Source organism: Giraffa tippelskirchi, chromosome 6 (assembly GCF_054371585.1).
Source record: "Giraffa tippelskirchi isolate mGirTip1 chromosome 6, T2T-mGirTip1v1.2.pri, whole genome shotgun sequence".
In the NCBI taxonomy this organism is placed as follows: domain Eukaryota; kingdom Metazoa; phylum Chordata; class Mammalia; order Artiodactyla; family Giraffidae; genus Giraffa; species Giraffa tippelskirchi.
In genome coordinates this window covers 98,076,909-98,094,207 of record NC_137280.1, presented here as the reverse complement: position 1 = coordinate 98,094,207, position 17,299 = coordinate 98,076,909, and the positions used below count along the sequence as shown (strand labels likewise).

General features: G+C 39.7%; 2 protein-coding genes and 1 non-coding gene across 6 annotated transcripts in view; 1 reads left to right on the top strand and 2 right to left on the bottom strand.

Moving 5' to 3' along the window:
• The window catches only part of RAD50 (RAD50 double strand break repair protein), a 259,106-nt gene that overhangs the window by 121,893 nt on the left and 119,914 nt on the right, over positions 1 to 17,299 (top strand). The window lies entirely within an intron of this gene.
• Positions 4,141 to 8,815, bottom strand: IL5 (interleukin 5). Its single transcript, XM_081498882.1, has 4 exons — positions 8,672 to 8,815; positions 8,433 to 8,465; positions 4,347 to 4,475; positions 4,141 to 4,239 (listed from the first exon to the last, which is right to left on the bottom strand). The coding sequence occupies exons 1-4, from the start codon at positions 8,813 to 8,815 to the stop codon at positions 4,141 to 4,143; spliced, it is 405 nt and encodes a 134-aa protein (XP_081355008.1).
• Positions 15,567 to 15,673, bottom strand: LOC145511740 (U6 spliceosomal RNA). The gene has a single exon (XR_014058121.1). It is a non-coding gene; the product is annotated as a U6 spliceosomal RNA (small nuclear RNA).

Below are 17,299 nucleotides of genomic sequence, written 5' to 3'. Positions count from 1 at the left end.
CATCCTCTGTCATCCCCTTCTCCTCCTGCCCTCAATCTTTCCCAGCATCAGGGTCTTTTCAAATGAGTCAGCTCTTCACATCAGGTGGCCAAAGTATTGGAGTTTCAGCTTCAACATCAGTCCTTTCAATGAACACTCAGGACTGATCTCCTTTAGCATGGACTGCTTGGACCTCCTTGCAGTCCACAGGACTCTCAAGAGTCTTCTCCAACACCACAGTTCAAAAGCATCAATTCTTTGGTGCTCAGCTTTCTTTATAGTCCAACTCTCACATTCATACATGACTACTGGAAAAACCATAGCCTTGACTAGACGGACCTTTGTTGGCAAAGGAATGTCTCTGCTTTTTAATATGCTGTCTATGTTGGTCATAACTTTCCTTCCAAGAAGTAAGTGTCTTCTAATTTCATGGCTGCAGTCACCATCTGCAGTGATTTTGGAGCCCCCAAAAATAAAGTCAGCCACTGTTTCCAGTGTTTTGCCATCTATTTGCCATGAAGAGATGGGACTGGATGCCATGATCTTAGTTATCTGAATGTTGAGCTTTAAGCCAACTTTTTCACTCTCTTCTTTCACTTTCATCAAGAGGCTCTTTAGTTCTGCTTCACTTTCTTCCATAAGAGTGGTGTCATCTGCATATCTGAGGTTATTGATATTTCTCCCAGCAATCTTGATTCCAGCTTGTGCTTCATCCAGCCCAGCGTTTCTCATGATGTACTCTGCATGTAAGTTAAATAGGAAGGTAGTCATGGTTATATTAGCCAAGTAGGGAACCTTGAAAGAAGAGGACAAAGAAGGACAAGGAAGAGCAGCAACAGCAGGTCTGAGGGGATGGGGATGAATGACAGAGAGGGGGCTTTGGTTTTAAATGCATTGTGTTGAGGTGTTCTCTGAAAAGGTTCCTCTGTGTCCTTCCAAAACTTAGCCTGATATCTCACTCTGGCGCCTCCCACTGGACATTAACAGCAGCATCACTAAGGCAGAGTGCAAATAGATGCTCTTTTATTGGAATAAGCTTTTGAGAGGGAAAACAAGACTCATGAAAGTCTTTCTGTAACCTGGAGCCTGCCAGGCCCTCTCCTCTGCTGTACTAGGTTCTGAAGCCCCGCAGTAGTCAGGCCTAGATGAGGAAGCGGTTCATATAACTTGTAGGAGTCTCCCTCTCCCTGACCAGAGGCCACCTGATTGGAATTGTTTTACAGACTCAGCTGGGGAATCATTGTTTCCACCTTAAAAATCCTTGGTAGGTGTAAGAAGTTCCATTTCTGTGAGTGTCATGCAACCCTGATAGCTTTTGGTTTCTCTGAGACTGGTAGATTGGTAAGAGTTGATGAGTGGGACTTTAGACAGGATGGGCCAGCCTTAAATCCACAATAACTATATTGGACCTTGATAAAGAAGTGGGAAAATGACATTTTCCTGCCAAATTAATTTTATTTTAAAAATTGAGTATAGTTGATTTACAGTATTATTTTAGTTTCAGGTCTACAACATAGTGATTCAAAACTTGTATAGATTATACTCCACTTATATGATCATAAAATATTTACTGTATTCCCTGTACTGTACAATATATCCTTGTAGCTTATTTATTTTATACATAGTACTTTGTGCCTCTTAATCATTACCTCAATATTGCCTCCCTCCTCTCCTCTCCACTGGGAACCAGTTTGTTCTCTGTATCCATGAGTCTGTTTCTTTTTCATTACATTTACCTGTTTAATTTTGTAGATTCCACATATAAGTGATAACACACAGTATTTGTCTTTCTCTGTCTGACTTAATTCACTAACCATAATACCCTCCAGGTCCATTCATGTTACAAATGGCAAATTTTCATTCTTTTTATGGCTAAGTAGTATTCCATTAGATACATATATATAGAGAGAGTTATATACATATATATGTATATATAAACTATATATATATAGTTTCCCTAGAGGCTCAGCAGTAAAGAATCTGCCTGCAATGCAGGAGACACAAGAGATGCAGATTTGACCCCTGGGTCAGGAAGATCCCCTAGAGGAGGAAATGGCAGCCCACTCCAGTGTTCTTGCCTGGAGAATCCCATAGACAGAGAAGCCTGGTGGGTTACAGTCCACGGGACCGCAAAGCGTCGGACACGACTGAAGCAACTTAACAAAACAAAGAAGCCTACGTTTACAAGGGCAGGGAATTTTGTCCTTTTTATTCACTGATGAATCCTAGTTCCTAGAACAATCCTGGAACATAACGGGAGCTCAATAAATATTTGCTGACTTGAGTTAAACTGACATTCAGTCTCTTCTCAAATTGAGTTTCCTGTTTCCTGTCAGTTTCGAGAGTACTCAGCGTGGTGCTGTGCTGATGACATCTCTTAATCAGCTCAGCCCCAGATCTTGGGGCTTAGTGGGTGCACAGTTTGGGAACCTAAGCCACAGCAGAGTGCTAACTACCTTGCCTGAGTTTGTGCTGGAAGGCAAATGCATCTTCTTGCACAAAAGGACTTGCATTCCCCCACTGGGAGTCTGTGTGTGATGGCCCTGGCCCCTCTCCCATTCCCAGAAACAGCAGGAGCAGTTTCTTCACACAAGCACTGGAGCACAACACGTGCAATCCATGCAGCTAATGCCAGGTGAAGGGCACCATCTGTAAGTCCCTCTAGCACATGTGCCCAGCTCTCTCCCAGCTCATCGTACAGGACCTGTGATCAGTAAACGAAGGAAGGAATTAGTGACATAATAAATATTGTTACTGGGCCTCTCCTTCAGGTCTCAGGGTTTTTTTTGTTTTTTGTTTTTAATTTATTTTTGGCTGTTCAGGCTTTTCTCTAGTTGCGGTGAGCGGGGGCTGCTCTCTTGTTGTGGTTGGAGGGCTTCTCATTCTGGTGACTTGTTGCAGAGCATGGGCTGCGGGGCATGTGGGCTTCAGGAGCTGTGGGTCCCAGGCTCTAGATCACAGGCTCAGTAGTTGTGGCACATGGGCTTAGTTGTTCTGTGGCCTGTGGGATCTTCCCAGATCAGAGATTGAATCCCAGGTCTCAGTTTTAAAGTATATCTTTAAAAAATATATTTTCTAAATGCTTCAGAAATTTCCTCAAGCAGAGGAACTTTCGAATATGGTATCGATAGTGGTAAACAGGCTGATTGGGTTGTTGTTCTGCCTAATGCTGTTCTTCCCTGGGAATATAGACAGTGGGCACCTCTAGAACAGAGTCTCCCCAATATAACTGCCTACCAGTGCTTCTCTGCCCGTTGTTAGGCCACAATGTCAGGTGAGGTGAAGAACTCCCCCAGGTCCACAGTGCTCCGGGCTCCACAAAGAGCATTTCCAGCTCCTTCCCCAAGCTGGCAGTGGGAAACTGATCTGCCACATTCTTCTCATAGACTAGAAAGAGACCTAAATACAGATTCCTACAGTGCCCTCCTCTCTGAGCGAAGTGGTGAAACTCATCTGAATTCTCTGGCCACCCCTTATAATCATTCATTCACTCATTCATTCATCACCTGCCATTTAGCCTGCACCATCCTAGTCTCTGGGTATAGTGGAGAGGAAGCCAGGCTTCAGCCCCTGCCCGTGTCCCTGCTACCTCCTTCCCCATTCAGTCCCACTAGGTCACATCCACCTGCGGTACACCTAGCAACCTGCCACGTCTGCCACCTGGAAGATGGGAAAGACTTTCAAACTCAGCATGGTCTCACACAGATTGTGCTCACTTCAGGAGTAAGACAAAGGCCAGCAACAAACTGAACTAGAGTTGTCTATTTTTGTTTTATTGAAACATAGCTTAAGGTGAAATAAATATTAATTTTCTAAGTTCTCAATTATTTCATAAATAATATTAAATTAACAGGTATTTTACAGAATGTTATGTTAAATAAGATAGATAAAAGTATATATATGTATCTATTTTGCCTGGAGCAAACTGGTGGAAAATACTTCAGTGATTCTGACATCTGAAATACAACTCAAATTTTTTGTTTTTGTGTGCTTTCTGCCTGTGTGAGGTAAAACAGTTGTATGCCTAAAATATTTACTTTGCTTCTGAAGTTCAATTACCCTGAATATTAAGCCTCCACCATTGGTTGGCCCTCATCCTTGTTGCATTAAAACATCCTTCTCCTCCTCCAGAAACTTTCACTACAGTGAAAGAGGTAGGTCTCAACTTTCCATTGTCCACTCCGTGTTTATCACACCAAGAAAAACTTGCAGGTAGTCTAGGAATTGTTTCACTCTCCATCTTTCTCCTCCACACTTCCTCTGTGAAAAGAACAGACAATAAGTATTGTAGGAAACTGTCAATTCCTATAAATGCAGGCAGAGCCAGACAAATATACCTAAGTTTCCACTAAATGTTTTTAGCTTACTTTTTGGCGGTCTATGTATTCTTTTATTAAAGACAAGTTTTGGAATATTTTTTTCACGGCATCCCCTTGTGCAGTTTGATTCTTCAACGTGTCTATTCCCTGAAAGACTTCTTCAATGCATAGTTGGTGCTAAATGAGGAAGATTTAAAAACAATAAATAATCAAAACAAGGTTTAAAAATTTGGTCCCAGAAGTTAGTTGTGTTGTTTACATGAGTTCCCTTCTCCAAAGAATGTTTTACTTGTTCCTTACAATGCGGGAGACCCAGGTTGGATCCCTGAGTCGGGAAGATCCTCTGGAGAAGGAAATGGCAACCCACTCTAGTATTCTTGGCTGGAAAATCCTACGGATGGAGGAGCCTGGCAGGCTACAGTCCATGGAGTTGCAAAGAGTCGGACAAGACTGAGCAACTTCACTTCACTTTTTTCCAAGTAGCAGACCACTTCACAGTGAGATATAATTTCCAAAAATAGATAAAATTTTTGTAATTACTGAGGAGTTTTACAAATGATATAAATTAACTCCTTATTTAACCCTTAACCAAAGTTCATGGAGCTCTCAAGGCAAGAATACTGAAGTGATTTGCTGAGAAGCTCTATACAGTCAGCAAAAACAAGACCAGGAGCTGACTGTGGCTCAGATCATGAACTCCTTAATGCCAAATTCAGACTGAAATTGAAGAAAGTAGGGAAAACCACTAGACCATTCAGGTATGACCTAAATCAAATCCCTTATGATTATACAGTGGAAGTGACAAATAGATTTAAGGGACTAGGTCTGATAGACAGAGTGCCTGATGAACTATGGACAGAGGTTCTTGACATTGTACAGGAGACAGGGATCAAGACCATCCCCGTGGAAAGAAATGCAAAAAAGCAAAATGGCTGTCTGAGGAGGCCTTACAAATAGCTGGGAAAAGAAGAGAAGCAAAAAGCAAAGGAGAAAAGGAAAGATATTCCCATCTGAATGCAGAGTTCCAAAGAATAGCAAGGAGAGGTAAGAAAGCCTTCCTCAGCGATCAGTGCAAAGAAATAGAGGAAAACAACAGATTGGGAAAGACTAGAGATCTCCTCAAGAAAATTAGAGACACCAAGGGAACATTTCATGCAAAGATGGGCTCGATAAAGCTCAGAAATGGTATGGACCTAACAGAAGCAGAAGATATTAAGAAGAGGTGGCAAGAATACACAGAAGAACTGTATAAAAAAGATCTTCGTGACCCAGATAATCACGATGGTGTGATCACTCACCTAGAGCCAGACATCCTGGTATGTGAAGTCAAGTGGGCCTTAGAAAGCATCACTATGAACAAAGCTAGTGGAGGTGATGGAATTCCAGTTGAGCTATTTCAAATCCTGAACAATCATGCTGTGAAAGTGCTGCACTCAATACATCAGCAAATGTGGAAAATTCAGCAGTGGCCACAGAACTGGAAAAGGTCAATTTTCATCCCAATCCCAAAGAAAGGAAATGCCAAAGAATGCTCAAACTACCGCACAATTGCAGTCATCTCACACGCTAGTAAAGTAATGCTCAAAATTCTCCAAGCCAGGCTTCGGCGATACGTGAACCGTGAACTTCCAGATGTTCAAGCTGGTTTTAGAAAAGGCAGAGGAACCAGAGATCAAATTGCCAACATCCGCTGGATCATCAAAAAAGCATGAGAGTTCCAGAAAAACATCTATTTCTGCTTTATTGACTATGCCAAAGCCTTTGACTGTGTGGATCACAATAAACTGTGGAAAATTCTGAAAGAGATGGAAATACCAGACCACCTGACCTGCCTCTTGAGAAACCTGTATGCAGGTCAGGAAGCAAAAGTTAGAATTGGACATGAAACAACAGACTGGTTCCAAATAGGAAAACGAGTACATCGAGGCTGTATATTGTCACCCTGCTTATTTAACTTATATGCAGAGTACATCATGAGAAACCCTGGGCTGGAAGAAGCACAGCGGGAATCAAGATTGCCAGGAGAAATATCAATAACCTCAGATACGCAGATGACACCACCCTTAGGGCAGAAAGTGAAGAGGAACTAAAAAGCTTCTTGATGAAAGTGAGAGGAGAGGGAAAAAGTTGGCTTAAAGCTCAACATTCAGAAAACTAAGATCATGGCATCCGGTCCCATCACTTCATGGCATATAGATGGTGAAACAGTGGAAACAGTGTCAGACTTTATTTTTCTGGGCTCCAAAATCACTGCAGATGGTGATTGCAGCCATGAAATTAAGAGATGCTTACTCCTTGGAAGGAACATTATGACCAACTTAGACAGCATATTAAAAAGCAGAGACATTACTTTGCCAACAAAGGTCTGTCTAGTCAAGGCTATGGTTTTTCCAGTAGTCATGTATGGATGTGAGAGTTGGACTGTGAAGAAAGCTGAGTGCCAAAGAATTGATGCTTTTGAACTGTGGAGTTGGAGAAGACTCTTGAGAGTCCCTTGGACTGCAAGGAGATCCAACCAGTCCATCCTAAAGGAGATCAGTCCTGGGTGTTCATTGGACGGACTGATGTTGAAGCTGAAACTCCAATACTTTGGCCACCTCATGAGAAGAGTTGACTCATTGGAAAAGACCCTGATGCTGGGAAGGATTGGGGGCAGGAGGAGAAGGGGACGACAGAGGATGAGATGGCTGGATGGCATCACCGACTTGATGGACATGAGTTTGGGTAAACTCCATGAGTTGGTGATGGACAGGGAGATCTGGCGTGCTGCGATTCATGGGGTCGCAAAGAGTCGGACATGACTGAGCAACTGAACTGAACCAAAGTTAAAATGTTTAGGAAGTATAATGTAACTACAATACTGATTGACCTCACATGAGTTTCCTTTTGTAGTTCTAGCTGGTAATTTTATTTTATTTAGACTAATAAAATCATATATTTTACATTTTAATACAACCATGACTTACTTTAAATATATGCAATTCCTTTGTACAATCATAATAATTTAAATATGTAGGAATGACACACATATTAACACAGGGTATTCATTGTGTATTTTACTGTCTACTGATCATGGTTCTAAAATTATAACCCTAACTTGCTCAAGTTTCAGAAAGACATAAAAGTGAGGAAAGTCATAGGTAGTCAGAGTTGAATGGAGACTAGGAGGCTCCTTTCACCCAATATGGGATTCTTGTAGAAAGAAGTGCTATTTACAATAGCTAATTTCCATTGACAGATGAATGAATAAAGAACATGTGGTATATATACACACAATAGACTATTGTTCAACTATCAGAGGAATGAAATAATGTCATTTGCAGCAACATGGATGGACCTAGAGACTATCATACTAAGTGAAGTAAGTAAGACAGAGAAAGACAAATATCAGTTCAGTTCAGTCGCTCAGTCGTGTCCGACTCTTTGCAACCCCATGAATTGCAGCATGCCAGGCCTCTCTGTCCATCACCAACAACAAATATCATATATCACTTATATGTAGAATCTAAAAAAATGATACAAAGGAACTTATTTACAAAACAGACTCACAGATATAGAAAACAAACTTATGGTTAGCAAAGGAGGAAGGTAGAGGGAAGGGATAGATTAGGAATCTGGGAGTAACATATACACACTACTATATATAAAATAGATAAACAAGGACCTATTTGAGTATCACCTATACTCAATATTTTATAATAACCTATATGAAAAAGAGGGAAAAGAATCTGAAAAACAATATATATAAAATAATGTATATATAAACACACATGTAACTGAATCACTTTGTATGCCTGAAATTAACACAACATTGTAAATCATCTACTTCAATTTAAAAAATAAATTTTTAAAGTATAGCAAAAAAGACATTAAATACCTAAGAAAGAAGAATGCCTGACTCAAGGCTCTTTGAAATAGAGAACTGACATCACCAGAGAGCCTGATCCACTTGTTTAATGGATTTTACTTGTTATAAAGTCATTCCTAATATTTTTAAGTACATACTTTTGTGTTCACACATATAAAAACAAAATGGAGAAAAGTAAATCATTCCAGTGATAACTTTGCTTTGTAGCTTAAAATATGAAATTCGCTTATTCACTCAATCATTTATCAAATCATGATTTAACTTACATTTGTATTCTCAGGAGTAGGAATCATCAAGTTCTGAAAAGGAAAGGAAATACATTCATTTTAAAAGCACTCTAACACTCGTAACTTTTAGTAAAAATGCTTGCTGGTCGTATGGTTATCAATTATATTTATACTAACTTTCTGATAATTTCAAGACTAATGACAGATCTTTAAAAATTAGCCACCACAAATGATTACCTATATATTTTAAAAGCTGTAGGAATCAAAAAGAAAATTACCCCATCACCTATCAGCAGAGTTCGATGAGTGGAGAGCAGCGTCAAGGTCTCTGCCACCAGTCTATGCATGGTGCTTCCTACACCAGCGGCACAAACATAGGCAGCTCCAAGAGCTACCAAAGTCAAATGCAGAAGCATTCTCATGGTTCTGCAACGTTCAGCGTTTGCCTTGGCAGAGAAAGTGCATAGTACAAAATTGCATACCCAACCAATTTATTCTCTCTCTTTGAGGAAATGAATAATTTCTAACAATCAGATAGAGAATGCCTAACAGTGGCATATCATGAAACTAAATATTTCCAATGCCTGTATCTTATAGTTTTACTTTTATCTTTTAATAATAATCAAAATCCTTATTTTTCCCCTTTAAAAATGTTTCCTGTTACCAAAGAAAATCCTTAGACTGATATATCATTGCCCCACATTTGCATGTCTTAAAGTCAGAAGATTGAATTTCCTTTTAAAAGATGAGTATAAAAAGAAGTATAATGTAAACCACTACGTAGAATTTTATGCTGAAATACGTAAATACTGAGAAGTTCTTTTCAGATCAAGTAAACTCTGATGCAGTTGTAAGCTACATTGATCTGTCTTAAAAGAAATTGAAAATACTGGTGATTGAAGATGGTGATTAGAGTGGAGACCATCAAAACTTAGCAGTCAAGTTGTGTTCACTGCACTCTTGATTAGGATCCTTTCTATTGCCAGTAATCAAAACCTAACTCAAACTGGTTGAAGCCAAATGAGGGATTTGTTACCTCATACAGTCAAACGATCCAGGGTGGAGGCTCCTTTATGTTGCTTGCCTCAGTGACTTTTGTCTCCATTCTCAGGCAGTGACCCATCACTGTAGACCCAACATGATGTCCAAACTCTTAAATCTGTATGTACCCTGTTCATGAGCCACAGGAGAAAGCAAATTGTGTTTTTCCGATTGCTCAATTAAAAGTTCTAGAATTCAGCCTTATTCACCCTTGATCTCATGTTCCCCCCTAAACTGTGGCCAGGGCTATGTGATATACTGATTAGCTCTCCATGAAGCTGGAGGTGGGCTTCACTGCTCTCCACTCATCGAACTCTGCTGATAGGTGATGGGGTAATTCTCTTTTTGATTCCTACAGCCTTTAAAATATATAGGTAATCATTTGAAGCCCGAATTGCATAGCTGAGAAATTTGGGGTCCTAGGTAGTAGTAAGAGGGACCTAGATCCTAGGAAGGCAACCAAAAATATACATCACATTCATATCCCACAAAGTGGGGGAATATCCTTTCACACCCTGGTAGGCCAGGTAATCCCGGGAGGGAGTAAAATGGGGCCCTCTTCTAGACCACATTCTTCCTTCTTCCCTGGCCTGAGCACACATAATGGAGGTGTAAGCCACGGCTTGGATGGAGAATTTCAGTGAGCCTCCCAAAGTGGTTCTATGTTGGTGCCCTGGAACCCTGGCTTTAGGACTATTTTGAGTATCTAGCAGAGACGGTACCAAATAAAAATTGCTACCTTGAATCCTTTTCCAAAGCTGGATAGAGTTGTGTATGAGAAGCAGAAGTACCCAGGAGGTACACAAGCCGTTTGCATGCGTGTAGTCACACCTCTGCACAGGTAGGGTAAAAGTAGTGCGGGACTTCAGTGACAGCCTTCACGTCTGGTTTTGTTTGTGCTAAAGTTTTGGATTCTTTGTTTGAACACTCAAAAAATCTTTTTTTTTTGAGACTTCAGGAGTGAGGTAGTGAGGTAGGAATCACAATAGACTAGATCAAGATGCTCTTAAAATGGTGCTCTCAAAACCAAAGCTGATTCTAGCAGAGCCTTCTCTCCCCGGAAGATTTCACAGAGTTTGCTCTGTTTTTCCTCGACTTCTACGGGCTACGCCGAGAAAGTGTGGGCTTAGATAAAGGTTTCAGAGGAACTGCCATGTGGCTTGTTATTTCAGTACCTTAAATACACAAAGTTCTGAGTTTTAAACTTCTCCCTGTTATAGAATTGCACAGGGAATCTAGGTGGTGGAGGACTAAGATATCACTCTACTAGCGTCCACTAAAGCAGGAAAAAAGCTCACCAACCATCCACTATTTTTAGGGAGTCATGCTGGCTGGTTATGAAAATGAGTGAAATGGGCCAGGTGTGACACAACACAGATGGTGGGGCTGCAGAAAACTGCAGCAGAGTGACCTGTCTCCAGGTGGCAAGCGCCGCTCAGCTCCAGCTGACTGTTGCCATGTGAAATCCTTGGACTTAATGTTGCCAAATAATTCAATTTTTAAAAGAAGCCAGAAATCCTGAGTATCGTGTAAAATCTCCTGATTTTTAGATGTTGGCAATTCATAGTTTTTAAAACTATACAGGGTGCTATTTCTCAGCCTCTGATCTGTAGTATAACTGTGGGTCCCTATTGGAGGGCAAGTTATTTTAAAATCCTCTTATTCAAAATTAGATATCTCAAAACTTTTAAAAACTGTGGTAAAATACACGTAACATAAAATGTGACATTAACCATTTTAAAGTATATAGTTCAGTAGTGTTAGGTACGTTCATAATGTTGTACAACCCATTTCTAGAACACTTTCTTATCTTGCAAAGTTGAAACTCTGTACACATTAAACGAATCTCTTTTTCCCTCCCAGCCCCTGGCAACCATGCTTCTACTTTCTGTCTCCACAGATTTGACTATTCTAGGTAACTTACATAAGTGGAATCATACAGCATTTGTCATTTACTGACTGGCTTATTTCACCTAGAATAGTATCTTTAAGGTTCATCCATCTCGTAGCATATGGCAGAATTTCCTTCCCCTTTTTTTTTGTTTTCTTGTTTTTTGGTCATGCCACACCACCTGTGGGATTAGTTCCACAATCAGGGATTAAACCCAGGCCATGGCAGTGAAAGCCTGGAATCTTCCATTGTATGTATATATCACATTTTGTTTATCCATTCATTTATCAGTGGACATTTAGGGTTGCTTCCATCTTTTGGCTGTTGTGAATAATGCCATTATGAACATGAATGTACAGGATTACATTTCTTACAATATTGTCATAAGTTATTAACTATTCCTCTGTTAGTCTGATCTCCCCAACCTGATTGCAAACTCTCTCTGAGCAGGGACCATAAAATAATGTATTTGAAAGAGGTTTATTAATGTAAAACTTCAAACAAAAGTTAATAATTTTAGTCTCTTGCTCAGAATTCCAAGTACTTAAAATTTTTTATTTTATATTGAAGTGTAGCCGATTAACAATGTTGTAATAGTTTCAGATGGATGGCAAAGGGACTCAGCCAAACATATACATGTATCCATTCTCCCTCAAACCTCCCTCCCATCTAGGCTGCCCCAAAACATTGAGCAGAGTTCCTTGTGCTGTACAGTAGGACCTTGTTGGTTATCCATTTCTAAAAAGAAATGAGACAAATGAACTTATTTATGGAACAGAAACAGACTCACGGACTTAGCTAATGAATTTATGGTTGCCGGGGTTCAGTGTTGGTGGGGGGAAGAATAGGGGAAGAGAGAAGATAGGGAGTTTGGGATCGATGTGTACACTCTGCTCTATTTGAAATGGATAACCAAGTAATTTTTGTAGATATTCTAGCCTCAAGGAAATGGAGTATAATTCCCTTTCAGTTGTGGGATACACTTAAGGTAAGTGTAGGATACAATTCACTTTAAAGAGTGCAGTCTAGAAAGGGGATTATGAGAGGAGTAACTTTGCAATGGAGAAACCTGAAAAACTTCAGCTGGGTGATCAAGGTCAACATCAGCAGTCATAGGTCATGTTGCTTGTGTGTTCCCTTAACATGATGTAATGAGAATGGCATTTTATTTTTGTGGTCTTACTCCCAAAAACTCAAAACCTCTATCTAACCATGAGAAAGATACTACACATACCCAGGAATAAATACTTGACCAGTACTCTTTAAAACTGTCAAGGTGATCAAAAACAAGTCAAGTCTGAAAACTGTCACAGCCCAGAGGAATTTAAGACAACATGATGACTAAATGCAATGTAGTGTGCTGGATGAGATCCCAGACAGAAAAAGGATACGGAAAAACTAAGAAAACCCTCTCAAAACTGTGAAGTCTGATAATGTGCCAGTGTTGGTTACTCAGCTGTGACAAATATACTACAGTAACACGAACAACAGAGGAAACTGGGTACAGAGTACCTCAGAACTCTAATATTCTTGCAACTTTCCTGTAAATCTAAAGCTACATAAAATAAAAAGTTTATTAAAAATAACCTTGCAAGTTGAAAAAAAGTTAATGATTGTTTATATTATTATTATTATGTAAAAAGACTTTGTATCCTGTAAGTGTCCTGCACTTGGGAACTTTTTACTTCACTAAATTGTAAACACCTTGAGAATAAGGGTTTTATTTAATTGATCTCTTTATCCTCATGGAGCAGCTTATTGCACACACTCAATGTTTATTGAATAAACAATCAGGCATTTAGTTGTGTCCTGGCGGGCTACAGTCAATGGAGTTGCAAAGAGTCGGACACATTAAGCAACTAACACAACAAACATGGTTGTGTTAGATGAACACATTAATGTGAGTACTGTAGAAACTGAAGGAATCTATTCCCTGGGGCTAAGAGCCTGATGGCAGAAACAACTTAGGTAGGCTCCAAGATAGAGCAAAACTGGAAGCTCATCTACAGAGAATAAGTCAATGTGAACTACCATGGCATTTTAAAAAGCCCACATTATTTTAGGAGACTAGAAAGAAATTAGCAATCAGTATACAGAATTTTTAAGAATTACTAATAATTTTATAGTTTAGAAGAAGGACTTTGTTGTTGAAAAGTTGTACTAGTAGGCAGCATCCATCTTGTTTTCCTGAAAACTTTGTCTCTATTAGGAAGGAAGGAAGAAAGGAAGGAAGGAAGTGTTAGTCGCTCAGTCGTGCCTGACTCTTTGCAACCCCATGGAATGCAGCCCACCAGGCTCCTCTGTCCATGAGATTTTCCAGGCAAGGATACTGGAGTGGGTTGCCATTTGCTTCTCCAGGGGACCTTCCCAACCCAAGGATCGAACCCATGTCTTCTGCACTGCAGGCAGATTCTTTACTGACTGAGCTACAAGGGAAGCCCTTTGTCTCTACTAGTGGCTTCCAAACTGGCAACATGGTTTCTAAAAACTGATAAGGATAAGTTTTTTTTTTTTCACTAAATGTATAGTCATTAAGGTCAAATGACTTCTATGAACTGATTCTAATCAATTAACAGGGCATGATGCCACATTTTTTTTTTTTAAGGATAAGTTTGTTTTTTTTTCACGAAGTATATAGTCATTAAGATCAAATGACTTTTCTATGAACTGATTCTAATCAATTAACAGGGCATGATGCCACATTATTTTTTTTAAGGATAAGTTTTTTTTTTCACTAAATATATAGTCATTAAGGTCAAATGACTTTTCTATGAACTGATTCTAATCAATTAACAGGGCATGATGCCACATTTTTTTTTTTTTGCAGTGACTAAATGTAAAATGATAGCATCTCTTCTTTTTCTTGATCTTACTCTAACTCTCATCCTTTCAATCTCCAAGTATATCTTTTGAATAATTTTTATTTTTTTAAATTTTTTTTATTTTAAGTTAGTTTATTTATCTATTTTTTAACTTTACAATATTGTATTTATTTTGCCATACACTGACATGAATCCACCATGGGTGTACATGTGTTCCCCTTCCAGAACCCCTCTCCCACCTCCCTCCCCATCCCATCCCTCCAGGTCATCCTGGTGCACCAGCCTCGAGCACCCTGTATCATGCGTCGAAACTGGACTGGTGATTCGTTTCACATATGGTAATTTACATGCTGCAATGCCATTCTCCCATATCATCCCACCCTCGCCCTCTCCCGTAGAGTCCATAATACTGTTCTATTTATCTGTGTCTCTTTTGATGTCTAGCATACAGGGTTATCTTTACCGATTAGCTAAATACCATATATATGTGTTAGTATACTGTATTGGTGTTTTTCTTTCTGGCTTGCTTCACTCTGTATAATAAGCTCCAGTTTCATCCACCTCATTAGAACTGATTCGAATGTATTCTTTTTAATGGCTGAGTAATGTTAAGTTGTGTATATGTACCACAGCTTCCTTATCCATTCGTCTGCTGATGGGCATCTAGGCTGCTTCCATGTCCTGGCTATTATAAACAGTGCTGCGATGAACATTGGGGTACACATGTCTCTTTCAAGTCTGGTTTCCTCATTGTGTATGCCCAGCAGTGGGATTGCTGGGTCATATAGCAGTTCTATTTCCAGTTTCTTGAGGAATCTCCACACTGTTCTCCATAGTGGCTATACTAGTTTGCATTCCCACCAACAGTGTAAGTAGAGAAGGAAATGGCAACCCACTCCAGTATTCTTGCCTGGAGAATCCCAGGGATGGCAGAGCCTGGTGGGCTACCGTCTATGGAGTCGCACAGAGTCAGACACTACTGAGGTGACTTAGCAGAAGCAGCAACAGTGTAAGAGGGTTCCCTTTGCTCCACACCCTCTCCAGCATTTATTGCTTGTAGTCTTTTGGATAGCAGCCATTCTGATGGGGTGAAATGGTACCTCATTGTGGTTTTGATTTGCATTTCTCTGATAATGAATGATGTTGAGCATCTTTTCACGTGTTTGTTAGCCATCTGTATGTCTTCTTTGGAGAAGTGTCTGTTTAGTTCTTTGGCCCACTTTTTGATTGGGTCGTTTATTTTTCTGGAATTGAGCTGAAGGAGTTGCTTGTATATTTTTGAGATTAATTGTTTGTCCATTGCTTCGTTTGCTATTATTTTCTCCCATTCCGAAAGCTGTCTTTTCACCTTGCTTATAGTTTCCTTTGTTGTGCAAAAGCTTTTAATTTTAATTAGGTCCCATTTGTTTATTTTTTGCTAAAAATATGGAACGCTTCATGAATTTGTGTGTCATCCTTGCGCAGGGGCCATGCTAATCTTCTCTGTATCATTCCAATTTTAGTACATGTGCTGCCGAAGCGAGCACTGAATAATTTTTAAATTAATAAATAACATCATGGGAAAATAAACACAGAACAACTTCCCCTTGGCATAGCAACTATCAGATTTGTGTTGATCACTTCCAGTCTTTACTAAGATAGCTTTACAGAGTTATAATCAATGAATACGTGCAATTTTATCTTTCTTTGCTTATTAATACTTCTCTTCTGTGTAGTATTTTAAAAGTTGCATGCATGTATGCTCAGTTGTGTGTGACTCTTTGTGACCCCATGGACTGTAGCCCACAAGGCTCCTCTGTCCATGGGATTTTCCAGGCAAGAATACTGGAGTGTGTTGCCATTTCCTCTTCCAGGGGATCATCCCAACCCAGGGATCGAACCCACATCTCCTGTGTCTCCTGCATTGGCAGGCAGATAATTTACCACTGAGCCACTGGGGAAGCCATTTTTAAAGTTTACCTGCTGTTAGATGAAATTAGTGTACCACAGTTTACCTCAGTGTTTGGGTTGTTGCTAGTATTCCACGATTAAAAAGCTCTATGTATAATTTGAAAAATATTTCCTTATGCTGAGAAACTTACATGCTCATTTCAATAGCTTTGCTACATTTTACCAGATAAACCCTGTAAAAATATTCAATGCACAAAAAATAGATCATATTTTTACAGTATTTTATCATTAAAAAACAACTTTATTTATTTTTGGCTATGCTGGGTCTTCATTGCTGCGCGGGCTTTTTCGTCTAGTTACAGCGAGCTGGGGCTACTGTAGTTGCAGTGCACAGGCTTCTCCTGCTGTGGAGCACGGGCTCTAGGGTACACGGGCTTTAGGAGCTGTGGCTCCCCGACTCTGGAGCACAGGTTCAGTAGTTGTGGTGCATAGGCTTAGTTGCCCCGCCGCACTTCATCTTTCTGGATGAGGGATCAAACCCATGTCTCCTGCATTGGCAGGTGGATTCTTTACCACTAAGCCACCAGGGAAGCCTGTGTTTTACCATTTATAAAGCACTTTCACAAAATAACTTTGTTTAATCTTGATATTAGCTCTGTGAGGTGGATTTCTTTCCCTCAAGATTCAGTTCAGTTCATTGCTCAGTCGTGTCCGACTCTACGACCCTATGAACCGCAGCACGCCAGGCCTCCCTGTCCATCACCAACTCCCAGAGTTTACCCAAACTCATGTCCATTGAGTCAGTGATGCCATCTAACCATCTCATCTTCTGTCATCCTCTTCTCCTCCTGCCTTCAATCTTTCCCAGCATCAGGGTCTAATGAGAGAAATGAACCAAAAAGGAGTGCTATGAAATGAACCAAAGAAGTGCTAATAGAAAGGCTTGATAAATATGTTGGTAAACATAAATAATTCTGGTTTAGAAAATAAATTAAGGTATTTCAAGACAATATGGAAAAAAATTCTAAACATTGATAATGTGGGAAATTAAGATGGAATTAGATTCAGTGGTTCTTATACTGTTTGAAAAGATACTTAAGATATTAACTTCAGATTTCAAAATAGGCAGGTGAAAAATTCAAGAATAACTATTAAAAGAATCAAAATAGAATGTGCAACTTCAAAACCAGTAAAATAAAACAAGAGAATAATGAAAACTCCATCAATCCAGAAACCTAGAAAGGAGAAATAGAAGGAGAAAG